General features: G+C 41.6%; 1 protein-coding gene across 4 annotated transcripts; it reads right to left on the bottom strand.

Annotated features, from left to right (window-relative positions):
- Positions 1–2,915: 2,915 nt before the first annotated feature.
- PABIR2 (PABIR family member 2) lies at positions 2,916–25,725 on the bottom strand. Of its 4 annotated transcripts, none has more exons than XM_045789531.2 (10): positions 24,602–25,725; positions 22,381–22,459; positions 17,392–17,448; positions 17,050–17,093; positions 16,911–16,965; positions 16,540–16,641; positions 16,112–16,197; positions 15,282–15,343; positions 12,825–12,921; positions 2,916–5,699 (listed from the first exon to the last, which is right to left on the bottom strand). In XM_045789531.2, exons 1-10 carry the CDS (start codon positions 24,697–24,699, stop codon positions 5,555–5,557), a joined length of 825 nt encoding a protein of 274 aa, XP_045645487.1. In that variant the 5' UTR covers positions 24,700–25,725; the 3' UTR covers positions 2,916–5,554. The 4 variants fall into 4 exon arrangements, with proteins under 4 accessions (XP_045645487.1, XP_045645490.1, XP_045645486.1 ...); XM_045789534.2 differs by having other exon boundaries at positions 2,916–4,723; XM_045789530.2 differs by having other exon boundaries at positions 15,282–15,346; positions 24,602–25,724.
- Positions 25,726–26,651: the final 926 nt, after the last annotated feature.

The raw sequence follows: 26,651 nt of genomic DNA, 5'->3' as shown, positions 1-26,651 counted from the left end.
AGTATTCGGTCCTCAAGGGACCATGGAGACGAGGCTTTCCTTAGCTCCACTAAGTGTTGGCTTGTTTCTCCAGGTTTTTCTCCTACCTCTCTTGGCTCCCCATCTCCCCTTCTTAGATGTTGTGCTTGCCAGGATTCTGTCCTTGACCCTCATCTCCATTAATCTGGCTACTTCCATCTACATGCACAGCTTCCACCTCCATAAGCCGACTCTCGGATCCTAAAAGATCACATGTGGCCCCCATTTCTCTCTCCGGCCTCATTTTATTCTATTAGCAAATTACTTCTCGCTGTGTGATGATAGCACCTGTGTCCTATTTCCCTCCGCCGGACTCCCACCGGCGCCCCAGATTTGTACTTCAAGATTCAGCTTCCGGGTTACCTCTCGGGGCAAGCATTCTGGAAGCGCAGCCCAGGTTCTGTTAGGTGCTCTCTCTCCGTGTTCCCCTTCACACTCTGCTTCACGCAACACCAGTGCTTCTAATGCTTGGTCTACTTGAAGGCACGAACGTAATCTGCATTTAGTTCCCAGCACAGGGCTCAGTACGTATTGTCAGATTGACGAACATAAGAAATCCCTGAGCCGTGAACCATTCAACACAGAGGAAGAGGAGCTTGGGAGTGGTAGATGGGATAGGTATGAGCCAGGGGGATATTTAAAGCCTGAGGATGTAACCCTTCTTCCCTTTCCCTTCCCCTACCACAGAGGCAGCCAGGGCTGGTGGGACTGGAGGGGCATCAGGGTCAGCGCAAGGAGGTGGCTGGGGCTGAGGAGGCAGCCAGGGTCAGAAATTGTTTACATACAGGGGGAAATGAGCAGTCATATTGAGGATAAAGGGAACCAGGGTTGTCCCTATCAGAGAACGGAGTTACAAATATGGATAGGGTGGACACTGGAAGGAACCCTGTGGTGTTGAACTGGAATTGGAGGTACCAGTTTAAACTCATTTTTAATAGATGAACAGAAGTGTGTGTGTGTGTGTGTGTGTGTATACACACACATTTACATAGATTTTCTTCTCTGAGAAAGCCTTTAAACCACGATGCCCTGGTAGCAATGATTATACTTAGTGCCTACACCTTGGCTTTGAAATACCATTTTCCATTAAAAGGAATTGGGGTTCCTTAGAGAAATGTCTGATCCCAAGGCTGGGGCAAAGAAAGTATGACTCTGGGACATCTTAAGCCAGGTAGTGAAACACTGCTCAAAAAAACCTGAGATCTGTCAAAAGGACACAGGAGTCAGCCTGGAGGGGCTCTCAGCTGTCCAAATTCGAGATGTGAATATCAAAATAATGAAAATGATTTTTAAAAAGATTTTATTTATTTATTTATTGAGAGATAGACCACGCATATGTGGGGGGGAGGAGAGAGGGAGAATCTCAAGCAGACTCTGAGCTGAGAGCAGAGCCCCACGCAGGGCTCGATCTTAAAACCCTGAGACCGTGACCTGAGCCAAAATCAAGAATTAGACGTTTAACCAACTGTGCCACCCAGGCGCCCCAATAATGAAAATGATTTAAAACCCACTGACTAAAATAGGAGTCCACGAGTCCACACTGATGCAAATAAATGAAGGGAAATTTTTTTACAGTAGAATGCCAACGGATAAATGTAGAAACAATGACAGAATGAGGGTCACCATCAGGTCGCCATCCTACTACCATCAGGCACGAAAGATCAATGGATACTAAAACTAGTGAGTGAAAGTTTGAGGAAACAGGATTATTTATATACTGTCAAAGCATCTCCGCACAAAGTTATTTTATTAATTTCAAAGGGAAAACATTAACTGTACAGGAATCTGGCAGACACCACCTTAACTGAAGGATCAAGGTTACCATCACCAGTAATAGGACAATGACATCATGTGCCTCCCACAATACACTGAATGTAGCATCGCTTCTGTGGTATTTCAGCCCAGAACACGTAACCTGAACTTAATAACTAGGAAACATCAGTCAAACCTAAATTGAGGGACATTTTCAAAATTGGCCAGACCTTTTCAAAAAAATAGGAAAATCACAAAAGGAAAGGCTGGGGGACTTCCAGATTGTGGGAGATCAAAGACGCCTAACAACAAAGTGTAACACATAATCTTGGATTGATTCCTGGTCAGAAGATCTTTTTCCTTTTGGCTAAAAGAGCATTATTGGGACCACAGGCAACATTTGAATGGAGTCTCTAGATTAGATGGTAGCTTTGTATCAAAGGTAATTTCCTGATTTTGATAGCTCTAATATGGTTGTTGTAGAATGTCCTAAATAGTCTTTAGAAAATATACTGAAGCAGGCAAGGGTAATGGGGTATCATTTCAGTAACTTCTCCGATGGTTCAGAAAAAACATGTGAATACTTAAGTACTTACACATATGGGAGAGGGGGAGAGAGAGAATGATAGAGCGCACGTGGTGAAATGTTAACAATTAAGGGAACCTGGGTGAAGGATGCACAGGAATTCCTCGTGCTATTCTTGCCACTTTTCTCTAAGTGTGAAATATCCCAGTTCCTGTTTTTAAGATACTGAAAAGAAAACTGAGTGTTTAGAACCTGAGTCATGCATAAAAGGCTTTCGTTTTTCACCTGTCAACCCCCCCAGCTTATTCATAAGACTAAACTGTTTTGGAACCTGTAGGAAAAAAAAATTGAAAATAAGAAATATGTATGGCCTTGGCAAAAACTGTCTAAATTGTCCAATTCTACCAAATGTTCGTGAAAGTTTGACAGATTATGTGAAGAGGTTTCTTTTTGTTTTGGAAATGGCCCAAACTTCAATGCAGCTATTCTTCTGTGCTCCTTGGTATCATTTTACTTCAAACTTGACTGCAATTAGACACAGAACATGCGATACTGGGATATGGAGGCAGAAAATAATTATTAATAAGGATAAAAGAGACAGACGTGAAAAACTTTTACAGAATTTTATGCATGTGTACACACTTTATTAAATTTGCATTCTAAGATAACACAAGGTCAGCATTTCACAAAACTTCCTATTTATTCCAAAAGCAGTTATCAAGAAACACAGTATGATTATATGTTAGTCAAGCAAAAAGAGCATCTATAGGATTTTCTTATCAGATCATCTCTTGTACTTGCTTTCAAATAGAAGCCTGAAATATGATATATTAGAATAAGAGAGAATTTTACTTTATAATAATGACCACTTTTCAAATATTAGACTTCATATAAAAATAAAGGGGTACTGTCAACAAAGCTCATCTGAAGGTTAGCATCTCTATCTTTTACTTATTCCAAAACGATCCCTGCATAAAACTTAACTTTCTAGTCAATTTGATCAATAAAAACGAACCTCGGTTTAAATGATGAAGTGACTCATCTCGTCTCCTAGTACTGTTAACAACTTCATTTTCCTGTCCCAATTCTCACCCACCGCTGAATTTCAAAAAGAAATTTAAATACCATCACATTCCGAAGGTTGTTTCTTACGAGTCCTAATTAGAGCCAAAAAATCATGGCCAAAAGTATCCCTTTAAGGCAAAGAAGACAGTAGGGCGAAGGTGGATAAATATCCTGTAAAAGAGAAAACCATCTCTCGGCATTATATGGGCAGAAACATCTGAACGTGGTTCTTTCAGGAACAGAAGAGCTACACTGAATACCGTCGAAGTAGTTTTTCTTTAAAATGGCACGCTAGGGTACACGCCTCATAATATGTACACTTATGTTAGGCTTGAAAGGTAATGGACTTTGCACAGGTGAAAGCAATAGGAGAAATCAAGCCATTAATGGCCATCGTGGTGGTTATTACAGTTTAAAATCAACATCACATCTGATGCGGGAACAGAACTACTTACTGCAAGCTAAGTGATGCGCTCTTGTAAGTCCAAGAGGATAGATTTCCCTTCAAGCCATACAGTAGGACTACTCTGTGAGGACCCTCAAAGCGCATCATCTTCCATTAAAATTCAAGAATCTTTGCCTTCAAAGGACACAGAGGCAGTAGTTTTCATTTTACGTTCATTTCAAAAGTGGAATATTATGATCCTAGCAGGCAAATTTGCATATTAAACACAGACGATCCAACCACGATGTCTGAACATTGAAAGAAACCTAGCACAACAGATATTTTTACACAGTTTTAAATAATAAATAACACAACGATAGATTACACTCGGTTTTTTGTTGTTTTTTTTTAAATAGCTCTATCAGGATTTTCCTCTTTTAAAAATTAAATAACTTATAGTACTTCAGACTTACTATCATGTACACTGTTCACAGCTCAAACAGCTTCTTCAAAGCAAAATGCACAGTAACATCGACTTTTTCAGCTCCTAAAAGCTTCCTCGTAGATATTAAACTGCCCTTACTAGGAGGCAGCATCAACAAGAACTGGATTCGGACTCTGGTGGCAACACGATAACCCAAACACAGTTGGCAGCAGCACGCACTCACCACGCGACAAAACCAACAAATCCAATGACAAAAAAGTAATCAGGAAAAAAAAAAGCAGCAATCGAAACAGTATGTGGCAATCAGACACATAAAGCCCCCTTTTCTCCCCTACCTTATGACATCCAACTTTACAGCACAACACTGTAACCCGAGGCACCTCAGGCCTCATAATACCACCCGAAACAAGCTGTCAAGCTCCATGTACGCTTTTCTACACAGTGCTCTGTGTGTAAATAACATTATTCATTCATTTGTAGATGCTCCACACATCTGGTCAAGGCAGGAATCTCTTCTCCTTGATAACACCACCTAGAAACATTAATAATATTTTATATATTCCTTCGGGGAACAGGTTTGGGGAGAAAAATATCAACTGTGGTGGCTAAGGCATAAGAACCTGTGGTGAGTCATCCAGGCATCCTGTCAAGTCCATTTACATTCTCAGCACTAAAATCAATCCTCACGTCATACACTCCACCAGCAAAGAAGCGATATGGATAGTAATGAAAGCGACTATGTGTTTCTTCCCCGCTGTGAGAAATGGCAAGTAAGCAGCTCAAACAGGAAAGGGAAACAAAATGATGAACTTTAAGCTGATGCAGAAAAATAAAAATTTAATATAATCGAAAGCAATCCATCTATTATTGTGAAATAAAGAAATTTGAAACTATGTAGGTCAACAGAAAACAAAACAAAACAGAACAGAACAAAAAACCAAATCTCTCAAGCAAGAGAATTTCTGATCAACTTTAGCTGTCGTGTCACTGCTGGGAAAAAGAACCACTGTTGAAAATACACATCAGTGCTTTCCTTAAACGTATAGACTCTACAATAGGTGCCCTCAGAGGCACTGAGGAAAAAAATATAGATATACTCTAATCAATCGAAAATGAGTATTGGAGATTTAGTCACTAGATCCAAAATGAGATCAGCAAAAAGAGACATAAGTAAGGTCACTACACTCGTAAAATTGAACTTTAGAGAAGAGCGATGCCAAAAAGAATGGCATCAAAATGGTTTGTTTTTGTTTTTAAGTCTGTCACACTTTAATCCTCATTAGGGATCAAAGTTCTCTGCGTTCCTCACTGAATGTTTTACGTAAGGAACAGCAGTTAAAACGCTGAATCAGAAATGGGTAAGTCACTTGGGTGAGAGATCATCCATCAAGATGAACGGAGAGCATGAGTTGGAGCATGCTACTGGAGACTCTGCGGTTGTGCTGCCTTTAGCCAGTGAGTCTGAGGATAAGCCACTGCTGCTACTACTGCCATCCAAAATATCTGAACTGAGGACAAAGCAAAAAGAATTATAAGCAGATGCATCTATCAGGGTCAAGGTAAACATAACATGCAATGACACAGTTTCAAGAACTCACACATCGGTAAGAGCATTTGTAAATAATAAAAAGCATAAGCAACAGCAATGAACTACATAATGTACTCTATTCGGATACCTGCAAAAACAAGGTCACAGAAATCCAAAGTAGGACGTTCAAGGTTCTGTATCACTTTACGGCTCTCTTGGAGGCACCAGAACGTCCAACATACAGTAAGCATTCCTCTTGATGTGTCATGATTTGGGTGAGGGAGTTCCCTTACCTTCAGCTCAAGAGATTGCTATCCTTAGATTTGTCCTCTTCCCTTTTCATCAGCCTTCGAGTAAGAGGACTGGTTACTCACTGAGGTACCCTGGACCGTCTGAAGTACTCTAGTAAGTACACCGCTTCATGGTTCCTCCACTCGAGAACACGGTCGTTCCACTACTCTAGATTTGACCACTTCCCCATTCCCAAGATGCCTTCAATTCAAACACATTTTTTTTCTAATTTGTCCCTCCACTGTTTGTCTTTTATATTCTTCTCATGTGATGAATTTCTGACACAGTTTGCTTTTCTCTTACTTTCAGAACCCAAAAGTGTCCCTGATATCTCTACAAGCCTCCTTCAGTTACTACCCAGTTAGGCTGCTAAAAGGAATGTTCTATAGCCATGGGACCCAATACCCTCACCCTCCATTTGCCTCTTTGATTCTGATAGTTAGCTTCTGCTCCCATCCTTCCATCAAAACTCCTGATCTGGGCATCAGAGCCTCTAGAATCCAGCCCAGGGATGCCTTACCCATCCAGCCCAGGCTCTCGTGGCTGTCGACCATCCATATGGCCTGCTTCGTAAACTGGCTTCATCCTTCAGTATTCACAATTAAGAGCCTTCACAATTTCGCACCAGGCTGCCTTTCCGAGTCCCATCAATCCAACATATAAGTTCTATGCTCTATATATCTGGCCTGAATTCACTCCTTCACTTATTCTAATATTTACCGAGTACCTGCCAAGTGCGGGAAGTATGCTAGGTATTAGAAATACGATGGCGTCTAAGATAGGCATGGTGCCTGCCCTCATGGAACTTACAGTACAGTGCGGGAGACAGACATTTAAGTAATCATGCTAATACATATGTAATTTTTGATCAAAGCAATACAAGCGAGATACAAAGGGCTCTGTGAGTATATAACATGGGTAACCTGATCTAATTTGGAGGAACAGGAAGGAACATGTTCCCCAAAAGTGATACTTGAGCTGTCCTCTGAAAGACGAGTAGGCATTAACTAGGTCTGGTTTGAGAGGAAGCAAGGGTAGTTTTAGGAGCCGAAAGCAGGCTAGTGTGGCTTTAAGTACAGAGAGTGAGAACACAAGGAGAGACAAAGCTGGAGAGGTAGTCGGGCAGTTTTAGGATTTACACACACTTTTTAATTTTGAAAAGGGAAGCAAGCATAGAATTGGAGAAGGAATAATGAATCAGGAAATATGGGTTCTAGCTGAAGTCTGGTCACTAGCTCTTTTATAAAAGCCCACCCTAGTCTAATATGCTCTGAGGCTAAGTATTAGGAGTCTTTAATATGATCACTTTTATGGATCTCCAAGTTAATACACTTCCGGTGTTAAGCAACCCATGGTACATTTGGAAGTTTCTGGGCCCTATACTCTACCCCCTACCTCAACAACATATAACCCTCTCCCCCCACTTCTCTGCTATTTTTCTATAGCCTGTGGATTGTTTTTAGGTGGAGACAGAATACAAATAAACTTTGGAAAAGTAAACATAAAAATGGAAACAGTACAGTCCACGGTACTCCCACTCTATGCTCACTGCTGTGAAATGCATCATTAATAACAGCACTTTTAAGTAAGAAGTTCGGAAAATTTAGCTGGCACTGCTATTTTTTCAACCCAATGGTAAAACAGGTCTAAAATATGAATTATTCAAACTACTGAAAGAAAGTTACACAGATAATCTAAGGCATTGGAAAATCAAAAGACCTTTATATTTGCCTTTGGAACATATGTGATTTTTCCTCCTGCAGCATTTTGCCTAGACTAATATTAAAATGAATTTACTTTCCTAAAGCACATATTGGCCGGGCAGCCGAAGGACACGCTCTGTGCTACTTGGCAGGAAGAAACAGGCTTAGATTAAAATTTGGCCACCAAGCAGATAATCTGAATATAAATAAAGACTTTCTTATTCCAACCACCAGACTTATGGTGAGCCCTGGGTTAAAAGACTCCATTTGTAACAAGACCTGCTTGCTTAAGGTGAATCCTGTATTCATTCAAAAACACAGAACATGCTCATGAGGAGAAAGCGCTCATCTAACACGGTTGATTACCTTAAGAAAAATCAGCTAACAGGGAAATTACCAAGAAGTTGCCGAGAAAAAAAGAATACAAATCTGAACACTTTGTTTCACGTATTCCTTTTCAGGAATTTCTTCTCTATTATTAAATATGAACATAGGAAAAATTGTGTTCATGAATAGTAAAATAACATACTTACATTTAGCCTCCAGCTGAATTGAGATTCAGAACTTGGTAAACCGTTTACCAGGTATTTTCACTAAACTCTAGTTTCTGTTCTAATAAATCTGACACTACAACACATGGTCATGGAAGCAGAGACTACAGGTCATAGATTACCCACTGTTGGTAAATCCATGTAAAGCCAAGACTTACGTGATTTTTTTATTCGGAGAGAGATCCCTGAACAAAAGTGACTTCCACAGCGTTCGTTATTAAACCTTCTACCAGGCCTTCTAAAAGCAACAAAGTATGGTCCAATTTGACTTTATCTTTTTCCTTCCCTAGCTGAAGCTCTGATGGAGGCGTTAATGGGCCTCAGACTAATGGCTGAAAGCCAGACAATGCAAGGAAAGCAAAGGACCTAGACAGTTCGAACTGGACATAGGAATACACGAATCAAAAATAAACTAATTCTAATTCATTCCCCCCACTGAGTATACATATTGATGCAATATCTGAACCACACAACCAAAAATACTTATGACTATTAAGGTACAGCCCTCAGTCGAAAAAAAAATAAGGGTGAAAGTGTAAGAGAATTATTAAAACACTCAAATGATAAAGTAACAACAAAATCAGGATGTCCAGTGTGACTCATGCTATAATACATCTGGTTGAGCCACTTTGTGCCTTGTCCAGTCAATATACTGGGTTCTATCGGGTAAGGACAGGCAGGTAAAGGCACTAGAAATTAGCCACAGCCCTATCAACCCCTGCACAGACTCTGGTACAAGCTAAGACTACAGGCCTGCTTTTCTGGTCTCTACTATCTTATCTTAGAAAGATCCAACATTACATTTCTGCATAACTTCTAAGTTTTTAAGATCATTCATTTAAATTTAATCATTTCCATAGTCCCCTTGGGGATAGGAATTTAAACATACCAGCACAGATGTCTAAGCTGCTCACTTAAACACGTTTAAGGTATATGTGTATACGGTTCTATTATTAAACAAATCATGATTCTTATTCTTTGTACACGTCACATATTCCTGATTAAATTTTCTTGCCATGACACATATACAATTAAAAATAATGTGAAAATCACTAAGTGAAATCTAGTGAAAAATGTTCAAATAAAACTATAAAGGTTAAATTAGCAGTCACACTAACACTGATGCACTGGGCAAGAAATTCATAGGAGAACTTTTCCTCTCCTGTGTGAGAAACAGACTATCACTTAACCTACATGGCTAGTGGCCCTCAAAACAGATAACCTTGTTCCCAAAAGAACGAGAAGCAGAACAAGAGTCCCCAACACACGAAAAGAATCAACGCGCTATGGAAAGGTATACTTCCGAGCTATGATCAAATTCTTGAGGTTCCGAAGAACTAATTGCAGAATGACCTAATTCCTGCCTTGTGGTTGACAACGTTCCCCGGATTTGGTTGGCAAAGGTTTCAGAGTTTACAACTAGCAAAAAATATGCTACCAAGAGCGGGCCTACTATTCGTTTGGGCAGCAGTTGCCACATTGGACACAAACCCCAAATAGTCTATACTCAAACTTCATGTTTAATTTATACTTCAAAGATGTCAGTTTTATTTTTTTAAATATATTCTTTTTTAAAAAGGATTTTATTTATTTGACAGAGAGCACAAGCACAGGGAGCAGCAGGCAGAGGGAGAGGGAGAAGCAGGCTCCCCACTGAGTAAGGAGCCCGACGTGGGGCTCCATCCCAGGACCCTGGGATCACGACCTGAGCCGAAGGTAGACGCTTCACCGACTGAGCCACCCAGGCACCCCAAGATGTCAGAGTTTAAAGACTGTTATTTAATATATAAAGTTTTACTTAAGGTTTTAAAACCCGTCTTTCCTTTGTGGGGTGGGGCAGGGAACAAACTACGACAACTGAAACGATGAGATACCATCTACTAATGATCCGGTACCTTTTCTGCTCCCTAAAATGTATAAAAATGGTTTCCTTGATTATCAAGTAGACTGGCTACCCTTGGCAAAAGAAACCAGAATACAGCTAGTCTCTGTCTCTGTCCCCATTTCTAAGAATACGGATGTCTGATCAATGAAACTGCATTACAGAGAAAAGAAAAAAAGCAGGATCCAATTTTTACAAATCATGAATAACTCTTGTTTAAAATCTCTTCACTGCAGACAAAAATGTCAGCAATATTAGGATACAAGGTGTCCCAAAAGTCAGAGCAATTTTAAGCTTTAGTACCCTCACGAGCCCAGATGCTACAAACTTACTGAAAACATCTTTTAAAGCTTAATTGCTTAAATGTCTTTCACACATAGTTTTGTGAATTTGGAGAAATACATTTCTTTTTAATCTATTACTTAAGCCACATGTTGGCTTGTTACTGCTCTGACTGGCCACGAATAAAGCAAATCTTTCCAGGGAGAGGCAACACTTTTTGTCTTTATGGATCAAAAGTGCCCTTGATCACCAATGTCGATGGCCCCAGGGCTCTCATAGCTAGTCACAGCTCTAAGGAGAAAGAATGGGAGTAGTGGCAACAGAAATAGGACCCTCACCATAGCCACCATTGTTGACAACTGAGCTTTTGCTATTCAGAGGAATAAACGTCTGGACAAGGAAGGGGTGAGGACCCTTGGGAAGTCCCAGATCTTTCTCTTTCCTTTCTTCTTTATTTGTCTGAACCTGTTTTATGGCACCTTGTAGGGTCAGTCTATGACAATAATTTTTTAAAAAATCACTTCACCCTGTATGTTTTCGGCTTGGCAAAATGCTTCCCTATCTTTTCCCTAACTTGGTTACTTGGTTAGCAACTGGGTAAGCAAAGCTATTTATAATATCATGTGCCTATATTAAAACACACTTTACCATAAAAGTGATAGGCAGTTTCCACTAAGTATAGAGTTTCATCCACTAGTCCTCTTGACAAGCTCTAGAAGTTTTCTCTTTGCAATCATCTACATACCTGGAAAGGCACTCTATACCAAAATTAGCACACTGAGCTACCAAAGCCAGACACAGATGAGAGAGAAGAGAGACTGTGGGGCTGAAAATAGCTAGAACAATCTAAAAGGCATCTGTTCCAAGGTTAGAACAGTACTGATCAACGAGTCTAATAAACTAGAAGAATCCGTGACTTCTTGGTCAACTAGAAGTACAGGTTATCTTACACAAAACAATAAATACGTGATCTGGAAAGACAGAATCACTAATCCTTATACCTTGTAAGTGGTGTGCACAATTCTTCCATTTAGAGGACACCATCTTTATATTTTTAAAGTGAATGCACTTTTGGGCTCTTAAAAAAGATTCTCAGCTATAAAACTCAGGAAACAAAAAGTCTTGAAAGGCACTACACAGTTATGTCTAGAACACAGGTGCTCAGTGAGTTGATTAGAAATATGTACTGAGGGGGCGCCTGGGTGGCTCAGTCGTTAAGCGTCTGCCTTCGGCTCAAGGCGTGATTCCCGGCATTCTGGGATCAAACCCCACATCAGGCTCCTCTGCTGGAAGCCTGCTTCTTCCTCTCCCACTCCCCCTGCTTGTGTTCCCTCTCTCGCTGGCTCTCTCTCTGTCAAATAAATAAAATCTTTTTTTTAAAAAAAGAATCTCTCTTAAAAAAAAAAAAGAAAGAAATATGTTCGGAGGAGAGCTGGGGTGGCTCAGTTGTTAAAACATCTGCCTTCGGCTCAGGTCATGATTCCAGGGTCCTGGGATTGAGCCCCACATTGGACTCCCTGCTTGGCGGGGAGTCTGCTTCTTCCTCTCCTTCTGCTGCTCCCCCTGCTTGTGCTCTCTCTCACTCTCTCTCTCAAATAAATAAATAAAATCCTTAAAAAATATTTAAAAAAAAGAAATATGTACTGATTTCAAAATACTACCTGGCCACTGCCACTACCCCTTCCCCTTCCCTCCAATATGTATGTCAGCATCCAAGTACTCAACTTCAGGTATATGAAGAAGTTAACTTTTGTACAAGAACACTGAAGGGCCTTAAGCTAGATACCTAAACTCGGATGAGTAAGGCTAAAAAAAAAAAAAAAAATTACGTAACTAGACTACAAGAATCAGGAAGTGTATACTAACACTTGTTTTCATACTAAAAAACAAAACCTTAGATAGGATTGTGACAGAACACCCCAAAAATTTCAGAAAGATTTTGTAACATCAGAAAATGCTATAGAAAATGCATGCTTCAGAGGACGCTGGTATTCTCTGCTAAGTCAAAGGGATATAATACAAAATGCAGGCAGAGCAGCTACAGTCAATGCACTTTATCCACCGCAACCCAGAACCTCTTTCTAACGCCATCCAGCTATTGCCGCTCTCCCATACCATTAGCACCTACTGAGAGACGCTGACCTAACAGGAGCGAGGAAGGAAGGTGAAGGTGCCAAAAACATACACACACTTCCAAAGGAGTACTCAATGACTTTCAAATGATCTGCTTTTTTTCACTCAGTCGTTAAGTATCTGTACCTCCATGGAGCTTTCCCCTCCATACAGCATGAATAAAAAGCGGAATACTATCTCAAATAATCCCAATGAACTTTTGATGTGGCTCTTTTTCAATAGCTCATACCCTAACATCCTTTGGATTTGATTTCATTTTTTACCATGAACTGAGATCGGACAGTTGCGCAGCCTCCGGAGACAGCATACTGGTAGTGCCTTGGAAGAGCCTCTTGGGCTGGCTTTCTGTCTCCATTTCACCTAAAACAGAAAGAGATGATGCTATCGTAAAACAATTCTACAGATACTGGCATGGTGCTAAAATGGGATGACCTTTGTTTAACTAAAACCTCAGAATACTTCGTCAAGCCACTTCAAAGCTGTTTTTCCACATGCTTTAAGGTGGAAAAGATATACTTCCATTTAACCTCAACCAAAAAGTAAGCAGCCCTAAAAAAAAAGAAGAAACAAAAAACAAAAACCTCCTTCTTATTTAACATGCTACGGATATAGTCATGTTCTTTAATAGAAGAGCAGAACACAGACTACATCGGGCAAAATGAATCAAGGCTTACCCCAGCAGAAATAAAGAATCCCCAAACAGCTGAAGCTCACAGTGAATAATGATTTATCCTAGAGAACTCGTAAAGACTACTAATTTTATATTATTTTAATATCAGAGTATTTCCTGAGTCGGAGTCAAATAGGTTAAAAAAAGTATGTAGTCTAATAAACGATGTATAAATCAAAGGTTGCTTTAGACTACTTAGTGAAAATAAACATTTTAAAAAGTAACTTTGAATGCTCATCTGTAACTGAAAGCAATTATTAATCCATTCACAAAACTGGTGTTGTACTGCCTACCTCAATCTTATAGATTATCTCAGAACATCTATAAGGTAGCAGAAAAACTTTGCAGCAATCAGAATAACAACATTTTGCTACCAGGAGTGCAAAGACTAAAAACCTTCAGTCAAGACAGAAAAAACCCCTTTCCAAATAAGCTATGATTTAAAACACACAAATACCTTAGTTTTGAGGCTCCTTATCTGAGCTTTAAAATGGAATATTAAATAAAATTTAATTCTTGGGCCTAACTATATGCTCCAGTGGGAAATTATTACCTGTGAACTTAAGAGCCATGTAAGATTCTTCTGATGGAAAAAGATAAAGCAAGAACAAATGCAACATTCATTTTTTTCCCTCATGTTATCAACTAATTCATATTATCTTTCTTCTGGAGCTATTCTGAAAATTACTAATCAGGAAAGGTTATATTTTTATTGCTTTTGCTATGCTTTAATATGGAGCTTTTAAAAGCTACTGCTGGGGGTATTAAGGAGGGCACATATTGCATGGAGCACTGGGTGTTATACGCAACTAATGAATCATGGAACTTTACATCAAAAACCAGGGATGTACTGTATGGTGACTAACATAATATAAAAAAATATTATTATAAAAAAAAAAGCTACTGCTGGGTTTTCAACAGCACCCCATTAGCAAAAGACTTTAGCCCTTTTTAGCAAAGAATTCCTCCATCTGCTGGTATATTTTGGAATAGCTTTGAAACTGAACAACCGTACTAATTCCACCGACTTCCTGCAATATATCCAAAATTAATAATAACAGTAATAATGGCTTTAATTTCCAGGTGCTATTTTCACCTAACAGCTCCTGAGAAGGTTCTTAGTATTGTAAATAATTCCTTGCAGTATTAAGGTAAAAGACTACTAGTTTATAAAATAAAACTCATTCACTAAATACAAACATTGTCACCATATCAAAACCTATTTTCCAGAGCAAACCATTTTTAATTTTAAGATATCTGAAATATCATACTTTTTGACTCTGTGCATGTATGCTATTGGTGAAAAGTTTCTACCAAAGCTGCAAGTATCTGTTTACCTAGTATTAGGACAGGGACTATTTTCTTGGCCCCAAAGGTGATCTGCACAAAGAAACTACTTGCTGAATTGCTTTTTCAAAATTATGGTTAAAACTCTCGTTTAAAATGACATACGACACTTGCAATCATATGGGTATAGCCCCAGGAATAATGACTCAACCTATGTTCATTTTTTGTCCCTTTTTAAAACAGACACCATCAGGGGCCCTCACAGGCATCTGAAACTAGCACCAAGGAAGATCAGTTTAGTTTAGTACCCTGTGGTTCAAAATAAGGTAATTACGAGCACCCCATGATATCAAAAACCCTATGGACTCGAACATGAGGCAGTCTCTCTCTGGGAGGCATAATTTGGTGGTGGCTTATATCTGAATATGCAGCACGTTTAGAGACCTATTTACTAGGACATAAGCACATACTTCTGCAACGTATTAACTTGCATCTGTTTTCTATTCAGATCACTGAGAGGCAAAATTTTTGGAATATATATTGGTAATATGAATATATGAATAAGATTCAGTTATGAAGTGCAAAAAACATAGACGGTATCAGATAACTAATTTGCAAAATTTAGAATCCGTAAAGCATACGTTGGATAGAATATTTCACATTTCTTTAGGAAAAAAGGAATCATGCCTTGAGCTGATTTCAGACAAATACTAATTTGTCATTCAAGCTCAACTAGGCTTAGTATCAGAAGTGTGACGCTTACCTTTTCTTTTCAGAGGACCAAGAACACTGGGCCTGATGCACTTGACTGGGCTCTGACTCCTCCTGCTTCAAAGAATAAACAGGAGGATGTAAAGTGCTTCTTAGATGCAAGATAAATGTTCGAGCCCACCAAATAAATCAATAAAACTGACAGTCATCTAGAGAACAATTGAAAATGCCTGTGTTGTAAGTTGCGGAACTGAAATGCCAAAACGTGATGTGAGCAGGCCTATGGCACTCTGAAACAACACGACGTTTTCAGCTATTTTTATTTTTTTTAAAGATTTTATTTATTCATTCGACAGAGAGAGAGAGAGACAGCCAGCGAGAGAGGGAACACAAGCAGGGGGAGTGGGAGAGGAAGAAGCAGGCTCCCAGCAGAGGGGCCCAATGTGGGGCTCGATCCCTGGACCCTGGGATCACACCCTGAGCTGAAGGCAGACGCTTAATGACTGAGCCACCCAGGCGCCACTTAAGCTATTTTTAAAAAGCATTCTATAAGACAAGGTATCTACAACAGTTTTTTTTTTTAAGATAAACCTTATTAAAAAGTTATTTGGATTTGACTGGTCTACCATCTTACCTTTTTTTCCCTTATCCTTACAAAGGATATATTAGTGTGTGTGTGTGTGTGTGTGTGTGTGTGTGTGTGTGTGTGTGTGTGTGTATGTATGTATGTGGCTGGTAAAATGTCACTGGTAGAATATAGGTGATAGGTAGTATATGGATGCTCATTGTGTTCAATTTTGTTGTCTGAAAATTTCCAGTAAGAAAATGCTGGGAGAAAAGTTCATCAGGAGAGACAAATTTTTGAAAAGCAGGTTCACTTACCGGGTAAAGCGTCTTGGACTAGGAACAGGACTTGGTGGCAGCCCGCTGCTGCTCACAAACATTTGTAAGGACGGTGAAAAACATTGCTAGAAAAACACATATTTACTATTAACATAGCTCTAGTGCTCCAGCTTTCAAAGGGTTCTCAAGATAATAGAAACAACATCCTTAGAATTGCTTAGCTGTCCGTGTATATCTATACATAGGCGTGTGCGTGCACACACACACGAGAATATATACATATATTGATAGACAATTTTTTCAAGTTACTATCATAGACTTTCATTAATTTTCCTCCTAGTCATCGGATTCTTTACAAATGAGGCGGGGTGTGTGTGTGTGTGTGTGTGTGTGTGTGTGTGTGTGTGTTTTAGAGAGTAAACAGCTCAGTGTGTGAAAGACAGTTAACATCTTGTCAATGAGCCTACCTTTCCAAATCCTCTGGTGGGTGACGGTGCCGGAGAAACTGGAGTGAAGTCAATCCTTTTAGGAGAATATAGTTTCTCTGGCTTCTCAAAATCGCTGTCACTCTGTAAACATAAAGCATTATTTCCTCATAATTCACAATCCAGCACATCGCAGCCCTTTACTATTCAACACGCCCATATTTTTGGAATAGAAATGTACAGACTCTAAAAAGTTGCAATCTCATGTTCTGGTGGAAAAGCAGAGATCAAAACTGAATACAAATTTGGAAACGGGGGGGGACAGAAGGGTATGAAAAAAATTAACGAAGCCAATGAACAACATAAAGATTTCCAGAAAATAAAAAAACAAGCAAACATGGGATTAACTTTACCAGGCTCAAGCTCTCATCCCATGATTGGCTTATCTGCATTGCTGTCTGCACTTCCCTAAAACAAACAGAAATGAAAGGCCATCAGTGCTCAGGAACAAGACATACATCAGGCTAGGCCCTGTTCTTATGAAGCACTAACCGTTCATGTGCAGTTTCCCTGTTCATCATATCCATGCCCTCCTCCTGCAAAGACAAACATGGGCTGAAAACACAGTATTTATCCACATGGTTCTCTACTTCGAAGAAAATTTTAAAAGACTTTCCTGCCTTCTTTGACATCATCACAGCATGGCAGAACATTCTAAGACTGTCACCCCCGCCACATCTGCGTTTCACTTGCACACTCGGAAGAATGTCCAACTGTCTGTGGCTACCCAGAGTGGCAGCCTGACTCACGTTTAATGGCTAAATCTTCAGAATGAACATAAAATCAAAGTGGACAATTCAGACAATTGTAGCTGAGCTAAGAAGTAAAATTTACCCTTTTGATCTGATGCAGTCTGCTACTAGGAACACGGTTAGGCGAGGATGACAGCAACTGGAAAGGAAAAGTAAACATTTACTATTTTCTGAATCACAAAGCAGCAGTCGGCTGTCAGTCCCAGAGTCCAATCTCCTCCCAGATAAGATTTCATATTCTTCTCAGAGATGTAGCTCTTTAGATCACTGAACGTTAACGCACTAGAGGCAGGACATTCAGTCTTTGGAAAGTACACCAGGTGTCCAACCTCAAAGCACCATCTGTCGCTAGACAGGCACTGACTTTAACACTTTCCCCAAATGAATGCAGGGCTGTGTACGTTTATGTAAAAAAAAAAAAAAAAGATTCCAGGCCTTGGAAATATCCATTACCCCACTTATCTAAAACAAGGAACTAGGTAAGAAGGGAAAGAAAAAAACTGATTTTAGTCATTTTAGCACCAATGCACCAATGGAGGAAGATAGGCTCAGAAGCCCAGTACAATATTCTGCCTATGATCAGGGTTGATCGAAAACACTTTAAAACTGCAAGAAGAAGATTTTGCTTGTGTGACCGAAATCAATTCTAAAATTTGGTCACTACCACTATCACTGCAAACTCTACTTACTAGTTAAAAAAATCAATGTGGAAGGCAATGTGTATTTTTCAGATAACTGCTGCTTTTCCTTAGATCATCATTTTTTGACAAATGATTTGGGGGGGCCAAATTACGTTCCCTCAAAATACTCACAATCTGATCACAAAACAAAAGGTACACTTCATCTCCACAGCTCTTACGGGGTTCTAACAGTCATAATGTAAACAACTGCTACTTCTTTCCCAATTAAATGCAAATAAACCTGCAGTGCTATAAAACCATGAAAAACCACGACCCTGTTACAAGAGACCCTATCCTAATAAAATGTCTAAAAATCCTAACGTAGTGAGTAGTATAAAATGGTGATCAACTGCTCCAAGTTTTTTAGGCAAAAGCTAATTCGGGTGAAATTTTTTAAAGTATTACACTGAAATATGATTTTACCTCAAAGGATATCTCTTCAGTACCTACCCTTGCCTCTTACTTTTTCCTCTCCTAGGCTCTGAAAATAGAAAACCTTTAGGAATAAAATCCTCTAAGTTGTTTTTTTTTTTACCACTAGAAAACTAATAGGTGTTTACTGGTAAACTCTTAATAAAGGCCATTTGAAAAACACTAAGTGGGACGCCTGGGTGGTGCAGTCGGTTAAGCAACCGACTCTTGGTTTCGGCTCAGGTCGTGATCTTGGGGTCCTGGGATGGAGCCCCACATCGGGCTCCCTGCTCAGCCAGGAGTCTGCTTGTGGATTCTCTCTCCCTCTACCTCTGCCCCCTACCCCTGCTGCTGCGTGCTCTCTCTCGCTCACTCTCTCAAATAAATAAATCTTTTTTTAAAAAAAAGAAAGAAAAACACTAAGCTACTAGGCAAGTAAATAAGGCAGGAAAGACTAACAGGATACCATGGAAGAGAGCATGGCTGTGTCCATCAGAGAACAAAAGAAACCCCAGAGGCTGCGAAATCATCAGAAAAGCCAAAGATTGCAGAAAGCTGATGGCAGAGAAAGTCAGAAATTTAGACGCTGCGTCTATATGATGTACAACTTGTCAATGCAGGCAGAAGTGGAAAGAAGACTCAAAAGGGGGACAGGGAAGAACAATGCCACATCTAGTACTGGAAACAAGTGTTAATGTACAGGCTGAGAAAAAAGCCAAGCACCTCAAGGAGGGTGCTGGTTAATGGTGTTAAGCAAAGAGCTCAAGTGGGGTAAGGAAAGAGGCCCCTGCCACTGGCATCAAGTTGTCACCAGTGACTTATTTTGCAAGAAATAAGATTTTATTTATTTAGTTTAGAGAGACAGAGCACATGCATGAGCAGGAGGAGCAGAGGGAGAGGGACAAGCCAAGTCTGCACTGAGTGCAGAGCCTGAGCGGGGCTTGATCCCAGGACCTTGAGATCATGACCTGAGCCGAAAGCAAGAGTCAGACGCTTAACTGACTGAGCCACAGGCACCCCTCCAAGAACATTTTTTTAAAAGATTTTATTTATTTGAGATAGAGCAAGCAGGCGAGCGAGTGAGCGAGAGAGAACACGAGTAGGGGGTGGGCAGAGGGAGAGGGAGAAACAGGCTCTCCACTGTGCTGGGAGCCTGACGTGGGGCTCGATCCCAGGACCCTGAGATCACGACCTGAGCCGAAAGCAGAGGCTTAACCTACCGAGCCACCCAGGAGCCCCTGAAAACAGTTTTTTAATAGCATGGTGATAGAGGTAGCGAGATCACGAACTGGCTGAGTAGTTGGCAAGCAACTAGGAGACAAGGAATGAGTGGCAGTGTGGTGTGGATTAAGCTCTGTGAAAGCTCAGAGGGGTGGAAGGGAACCAGGGAAAGAGAGAACTATGAAAAAAAGACAAGTTTGTGTTCTAGATATCAGATGTGTGAGTCAGAAGAAAGTGGGAGCAAAAAAGCCAGGGAAGAAGGGACTGGAGGGGAGACAACAGACCAAGCAAAGTGACAGGAGACTCAGAAAATCTAGGAACCGTTAGGAGAAAGTGCCACACGCGAAGGTAAAGACATTTTCAGGAGAAGCAAGCTGCCATGTATACAAGATGGCCGTCCGCATGCTCTGTGAACAGAGAAGGGTCATCTGCCGAAAGCGAAAGGTGTAGGAAGCTTGCAGAACATTTTTTCAAAATTAGAATGTTGCTTTGGAGAACAGCACGGAGCAAGTGGCACCTTGAACCCAAAACGCCCAGGAAGAATGCATCTCCTGGCCCTTCAAATGACCAATTCCTTGAAATTTCCCTACTCGTAATACAGGCAACACTTTCCCCCTGGTCACTAACAAACACAAGTTCAGTCCCCTGGAGTCCTCCTTCTTCCTGCATTTACACCTAATCCGTTGTCAAATCATGAAGAAACAACCTCTGCACGTCTTCCCGTGCCAGTCCCCTCCTTTCCATTTCATTCCACACCTTGCTTCTGGCAGGTTAATACAAGACACAGGAAAGTGTATTAAGATTTATAGAGGGGGCGCCTGGGTGGCTCAGTGGGTTAAGCATCTGCCTTTGGCTCAGGTCATGATCTCAGGATCCTGGGATCGAGTCCTGCATTGGGCTCTCTGCTCGGCGGGAAGTCTGCTTCTCCCTCTCCCTCTCCCTGCTGCTCCCCCTCCTCGTGTGCTCATTCTCTCTCCCTCTCTCTGTCAAATAAATAAAATCTTCTAAAAAAGGATTTATAGAGGACATTGTGATATAATACATAAGGTGTGATCAGTGGCGATAAAAGTATCCAAAGGGTGCTGCGGAAGGCTTCCCGAACCAGAAAGCTCAAAAGGAGAAGGGGATGGAGGAAAAGACAACATAAGGATCAACAAAGAGCAGTGAATCAACATGGCTCCTCCAGCAAACCAGGTATTTTAGTGCAGCCAGAGGAAAAGGTATTAGTCAGGGGTAGGGAGAGAAGAGCCTAGACGGAGTGGATAAGAATCTTCACATCTCAGAAAAGAGCAAAGTCAAGTGTAAAGAGGCAAATTCATTTTCCCTTCTTTGCTCTACTACTGATATCAGGAACATAGCTGTGTAACAAGTGGAAACATTTTTCATATACACAGCAAAATTAAATTCTATTTTCCAGTATCCTCAGGGAAGGTGACGTGAATCAAACCTCCAGATAGCTAACATTTTCCCCTTTAAGTATTTTTAGCCACTTTGGCTGGAAATCTTTCTTGAAAGTGTTATATTTTTTTTTCCCCTTTCTTAAACAGATTTTACCAAACAGAATGGCACTGGCATATCTCTATTCTAATCCCAGCTCTGCCGCTTACCAATTATGTGATTCTAAGCAAGTCGCTTCTATCAGCTGAGTCTTAGCTGCTGCCTCTTTTAACTGGGAAAAACATCTTTTGTCCTGCCTACTTCACACGGGTTGCTATGAGAATGAAAAGTGTGAAAGGACTCTGTAACATGTAGAATACCATACAAGCATAGGTACCTACCATAATTTAAGAAAATGTTAATGACCCAGGTATCTTTAAGAACATCAAGTATTTTACAGTTCTACGCCAGCGAGACCCTCAGGGTCTATTAACGGGCTCTTAGCCCTTGTACTAAGCCACGGACTAATTTTTTAAAAGCCTCTTTCTGCTTTTCAGTTTTTCCCTCTCCTCCCTTGCTAGCAGCTATTAGTATACCTTAAACCCGAATGTACCTCTTCTGATTTGCTGCTTCTCCACACTACCGAGTTGGAAGCTTATTATAATTGTGCATAAATTTTAGATGATTCAGAGGTCAGAGAGGCTCCCTATAAATAAACTGATGAACCTTTGTGCACAGACTATGGAAATCAAGCGCAGCCATTCAGAGGTCTGTTTGCTTACATCTCAGATGTCTTCCAGAGCGCTGCAGCTCCTGGATAAGTGGGCTCCGCATGTGAAGTGCTACTATATAAAAAACCTCATCATAATTTCTCCCAATGCGACCAACTAATAAGGTGATCCCTGACAGCTCTGGCTATATAAAACAGTCACTATTGGCAACTCTACCGAGAATATAAATATAAGCATTATAAAGGAGATCTTACTTTGGATAAATAACACTGTCCAACAGATATGTGTCAGAAATAAATACTCTGCTACTGTCTAAACGATTTTTGCTTCCTAGGACAAATAAAGACCCCTTTTCTCAGCCACATTTAGAAGTTAATCCTGACTTACCTCATAACCATGATGCAAGTAGTGACAAACAAAACAATGAATGGTTTTTAAAAATACAAAGTCCCACAGCTAGGAAAAAACTTTAACCAGATCTCTTTTTTTGCACCAGAAGCTGAAAATGGCCACAGCATGAGCAAGGTAGGTAAAATAGTATTTTCCCTTTGTGAACAATGGTGCATAGCACATCATCTTAAGAACGAGTAACTACATTTGAAAGTGTTTTCCCCAATCCATACCACTAAAAATACTTACTTCTATACTTACCAGGCTATGACGGCTCATAATTGTTGTACTATTCCTCCGAGTTCTAAAGGTATAAGGTTGAAAAACCTGTGAAAGGTCACTAAAAAAATAAAAATAGAATTATTAACGTCTTCTCATTTAAGATATCCGCCAACTCTCTAGTCAACAATGAAATCTTCCAAGGCTCCTCATTTCATACAATGAATAAACTCCTCACTGACCTCTTCAGAGGTTCCGTGGTGGTGTGCTGTGGATCACAGGTTTGCCCAGATACTGAGCTCCTAAGTGGTTGGGGGGGCGCTAGGAGAGGTACGGGGCGGAGCTCCAGACTGGCTGCCTCCAGCTGCTTCTGGCCAGAGCTCACGCCCCCAAACCGGTTCCCACCAGACAGGAGCAGCCTCATCTGTTTACCCCAGAGGACCTAAACATATTACTGCTTTCTGTGTGCTATGATGGTGAGAAGGGCTGGGGAGCCCTGTTCTACAGCACATCTCCCACTATGGCCGTAAATATGTGTTCTGCCTGTGAACCTGCTGTGCAACTAAATAAACATGCCTGGAGTTTTGCTCATGTTGCCTCTTCTTTCTCCAGTGTCCTCCCTCCCACCACCATCGGCCCAAATCCTTCCTCTCCTTGAACACCCAATTCAAAGCAATACTCTCTGTGAAGCCTCTCTTCAATTCACAAACCTAATGCAATCATTCCCTCCTTTGAGTCCAAAGAGCACAATGGGAAATGAGATGCTTGAGACACTGACTTTACCTTTTATTAAAGAAAAGTGTGCATGTGTCTTAAATTCTGTGGTAGAGGCCTTTTGTTCCTCTTTGTATAATGTCCCTGCAGTGCCCAGCAGAGTGCCATGCCCATGATAAGAGGTCAAGAATGATTTTCAGGACTGAACTGAATTGGGCTTCAAGGGACCACTGAGATCACCTAATTCAGCTCTCCTAAGTTTCAAATGAGAAAACAGACACTCAGAAAGGCTAAGTGATTCACCTGTGATCACAGTTAAGGAGAAATATTGGGACTAGGTCTAGTCTCCTGACCCCTTCTTCTGTCATATGCTACCCTGCAAGTAATTACTTGATTCCTGATTCAAAAAACTGTGTGTTACTTCTACAACAGTCTAAATGCAGGTCAGCAGGATCGCCCTAGCTCCTAGCAATTGCTTGCTTACCAGATTTAAAAAGACAACCCCCAAAGACCAATTTATTCCTACAGAATCAAAAATAAATGTAGAGCTGAAGACAGCATTAGGAAAGCAGTCACTCCATCATTCCCTCAGTTTCAAAATTTAATAAAAGAAAATGAGTTAATTCCATTCCCCCCCAAAATACAGATAGTATAATCAGTTTGATAGACAAGAATTACCTATTTCTTTGCCTTCACTGTGCTTGATGAATGATTTTGGCTAATTCTACTCCCATCCCCTTTTTTGGACTAATTCCATTTCTACAGGGTCTCGCAAATTAGCTCTTTACTAAGATGAATTGTCTACTTATAGGACTGAAATATAATAGGCTCAGGAGGTCTGCCAATTTAACCTTCACTACCGTAAGATTCTACCTTAAAATAGACCCTCTGGTGACTTATTCACATGAAAATACAAGACCCTACCACTAAAATTCAAGGGTTGAGTCTTTCCATTGTTTTCTAAAATCTGTATTTTCACTGACCTAAGCTACACGACACCGTTCCTTTTTTTATTCACTGGAATGCATTTCTGGCAGTTTTAGGATCTGAAAACGTTACAACAAATACAAATCACTTAATGTGCCATAAACACGCCACTTGATTACAAGTTATTAGATAAATTGTGATTTATTAAAGTAAATGCTCTGTTAATGCCAGGGTTCCTAAACTAAGCTTAGAAATAGCAGCTCTTAGAGACAGGTGTCAAGTTGCAAGTCTAGTTCCAGGGGCTTCAGTCTGACATTCAGTGGTGTAAATTAGGCAAGGCAAGCAACCTGTTAGAAGAGCCAGAAGCGTCTTGTAGATCCTTTCAGAGTGGGCCAACAGAGCCCCAGGTAAAGGGGCCCCATTTTTCCCACAGTTCCCAGAGTTTGGGGTCAAACTTTCACTCCACCTTGGGACCCAAGTCACTGTTAAGCAAACAAGTCCCCAGCCCCTCAGTTTAGAAAACCCAAACGAGCACCAACTCTCACTTTAAGGAAGGAAGATTGCTTGCAGGGGGTCGAGGAGCCCCTGAACCCCGGACTTCATCGTCCCCAACCCGCCTCACCTGAGCCCATGGATCAGGGGAGCACTGCTGGATCTCCTCAGGGTGCCCCCATCAGATGTATCAGGCTCAAAGTCCAGCTCCATTTTCTCCTGAGCCATGTTGAAGACTTGCAGGCAGGCACAGCGGACAGTGCTCAGCTCCTGGTGCTTAGCTATGGACTCCCAAGACTCTCACTGCAGGACTGAGCTGCTGGGGACTGGCAGCTGGGGGCGGGGGCTAAGGGGCGGAGGCTTGGGGGCGGGGGCTGGGGCGGAGAAAAGCAGGAGAGGAGGAGGAGGGAACGAGGATGAGGATGAGGAGGGGAGGATGATAGTGAGTGAGGGGAGGAGGGCGGGAAGGTGGTAGTGGAGAGGGAGGTGGTGGTGGTGGACGGTGACAGAATAAAGGAAGAGGATGGAGGAAAGAGAGGGATGGAGGGAAAAGAGCAAGAGGCAGGAAAAGCGGATAGATGGAAAAGCAGGAAAACAGAGAGGGTAAAAGGAGGACAGACAGGATCGGGAAAGGAAGAAGATGGGGGAAAGGAAGAGGATCGAGGGGGAGGAGGAGGGCAGGGTGGAGGGAAAAGAGGAACACGAGGAGGGAAAGAAAAAGACGAGGTATGGGGAAGAGGAAAGAGGAAGGAGAAGGAAGCGGACAGAGGGAGAAGAGGAGGGGGAGGAAACTAGGCAGCGGCGGAACTCATGTTGCTATCTTTCGGCCGACGACCTCGAGCGGGGCCGGGCTACAAACACCGCGGCTGCCCGGGCAGCGCTAGCACCGAAAAGCTGACAGTCGGGCAGGGCCCGGCCGGGTGGCCTCGACGGCTCCAGCTCCCCATGCTCGGGGACCCGGTCCAGCCCCCCATGCTCTGGGACCCGGTCCCGGAGGCTCCTCAGCCCTGTGAGGGGTGCTTCTCCCCTCCCTACCCCCCCTCCCCGCCTGGAGGACAGGTGGGGGTTCGGCCCCTCAGCCGCCGCCGCGGTGCCTCCTCTTCCTCTCTTGGGTGCTAATGGCCCGGGGGAACCCCTTGGGGCCAAGACCAAAATCTACAACCTGCCGCCTCTTCCGCCTCCCACGCTTCAGAAGCGGGAACCTCCGCGGGGCCAGGTCTTCCGCGTCCGGGCACCCATCGGGTCCTGCGCACGCGCCCGGCGGCCGCGCCAATGAGCCCGCGGGCACGGAGCATGCGTGGGAGCCCCGCCCCGCAAAGCTCTTCCAAAGGGGAGGAGCGTTTCCAGGGGGCCCGGCGCCTTCCTCTCTGGCATTGGCCCGGGGACCCTGGCGCCCGATTTTGAAAAGAACCAATAGTTTGGAGACACTGGAGCATCCTCGTTCGGAGGAGTTTGGGCCCGTATTCATGGGAAATAGAAACTTGCGGTTTCCAGGTTTTTTTCAATGCCAATTTGTTTGCTCTGATCTCTGTGATCTCCGCCCATTTCTTAAACCCCTTGATTTTGTTGGTCTTTGGAGGGGCCGATTTTTTTTTCAGATAATCCATTTGGATGCGCTAGACCAAAGGGAAAAGAAAAACAAAAGCAATGGTGTAAAAATAAAGAGAATCTAATGAGAGTTCATATAGCGAGTGGCAAGCACTCATCCATTTTACAAGCACTGTTAGCTTCAACGATATTATGAAAACTCCTGAAGAACAAGTAGCAGAGCAAATTTTTTTTCTTTCTAGGATTTACGGAGACCCTAACAATAACCATTCAGCATGTGTGAGGCCTGAAATTATTTATTTTACTTAACGAACACCTACAAAGCACTTACTGTGTGCTAAGCCCCATTCTAAGAGCTTTAGAAATATTAACTCATTTAATCCTCACTACCTCAATGACCCTGGGATAAAGATGGTATTATATTGTGTTAATAATACATTTGGAGAAATAGAGGAAATTTAATAGTTATGAAATTGGTTTCAAAATTTAGCAAAAATTGTTTCACCTACCTCTTCAACTTAGTTGTCCCATATTAAACTTGCCAAGCCCAGTCATTTTATTCCTCAATGTTAATATTTGCTGCTTGTAATACAGAGTTTTTAAAGCACTTTTGGATAGTTTCCTTTCAATTG

This window comes from Ursus americanus, chromosome X (genome assembly GCF_024610735.1).
Source record: "Ursus americanus isolate L20-20 chromosome X, mUrsAme1.1.p, whole genome shotgun sequence".
In the NCBI taxonomy this organism is placed as follows: domain Eukaryota; kingdom Metazoa; phylum Chordata; class Mammalia; order Carnivora; family Ursidae; genus Ursus; species Ursus americanus.
This window is presented reverse-complemented; position numbering and strand designations above follow the sequence as displayed.

What these genes read in the sequence shown, in the direction of transcription:
- PABIR2 (XM_045789530.2), bottom strand. Translation starts at nt 24,699, where the DNA reads ATGGCTCAGGAGAAAATGGAGCTGGACTTTGAGCCTGATACATCTGAT. An exon ending in CCCCTGATCCATGGGCTCAG is followed by an intron (nt 22,460 to 24,601) that starts GTGAGGCGGGTT and finishes TTATTTTTTTAG; the next exon opens with TGACCTTTCACAGGTTTTTC. An exon ending in GGGATGAGAGCTTGAGCCTG is followed by an intron (nt 16,642 to 16,910) that starts GTAAAGTTAATC and finishes TTATGTTTACAG; the next exon opens with AGTGACAGCGATTTTGAGAA.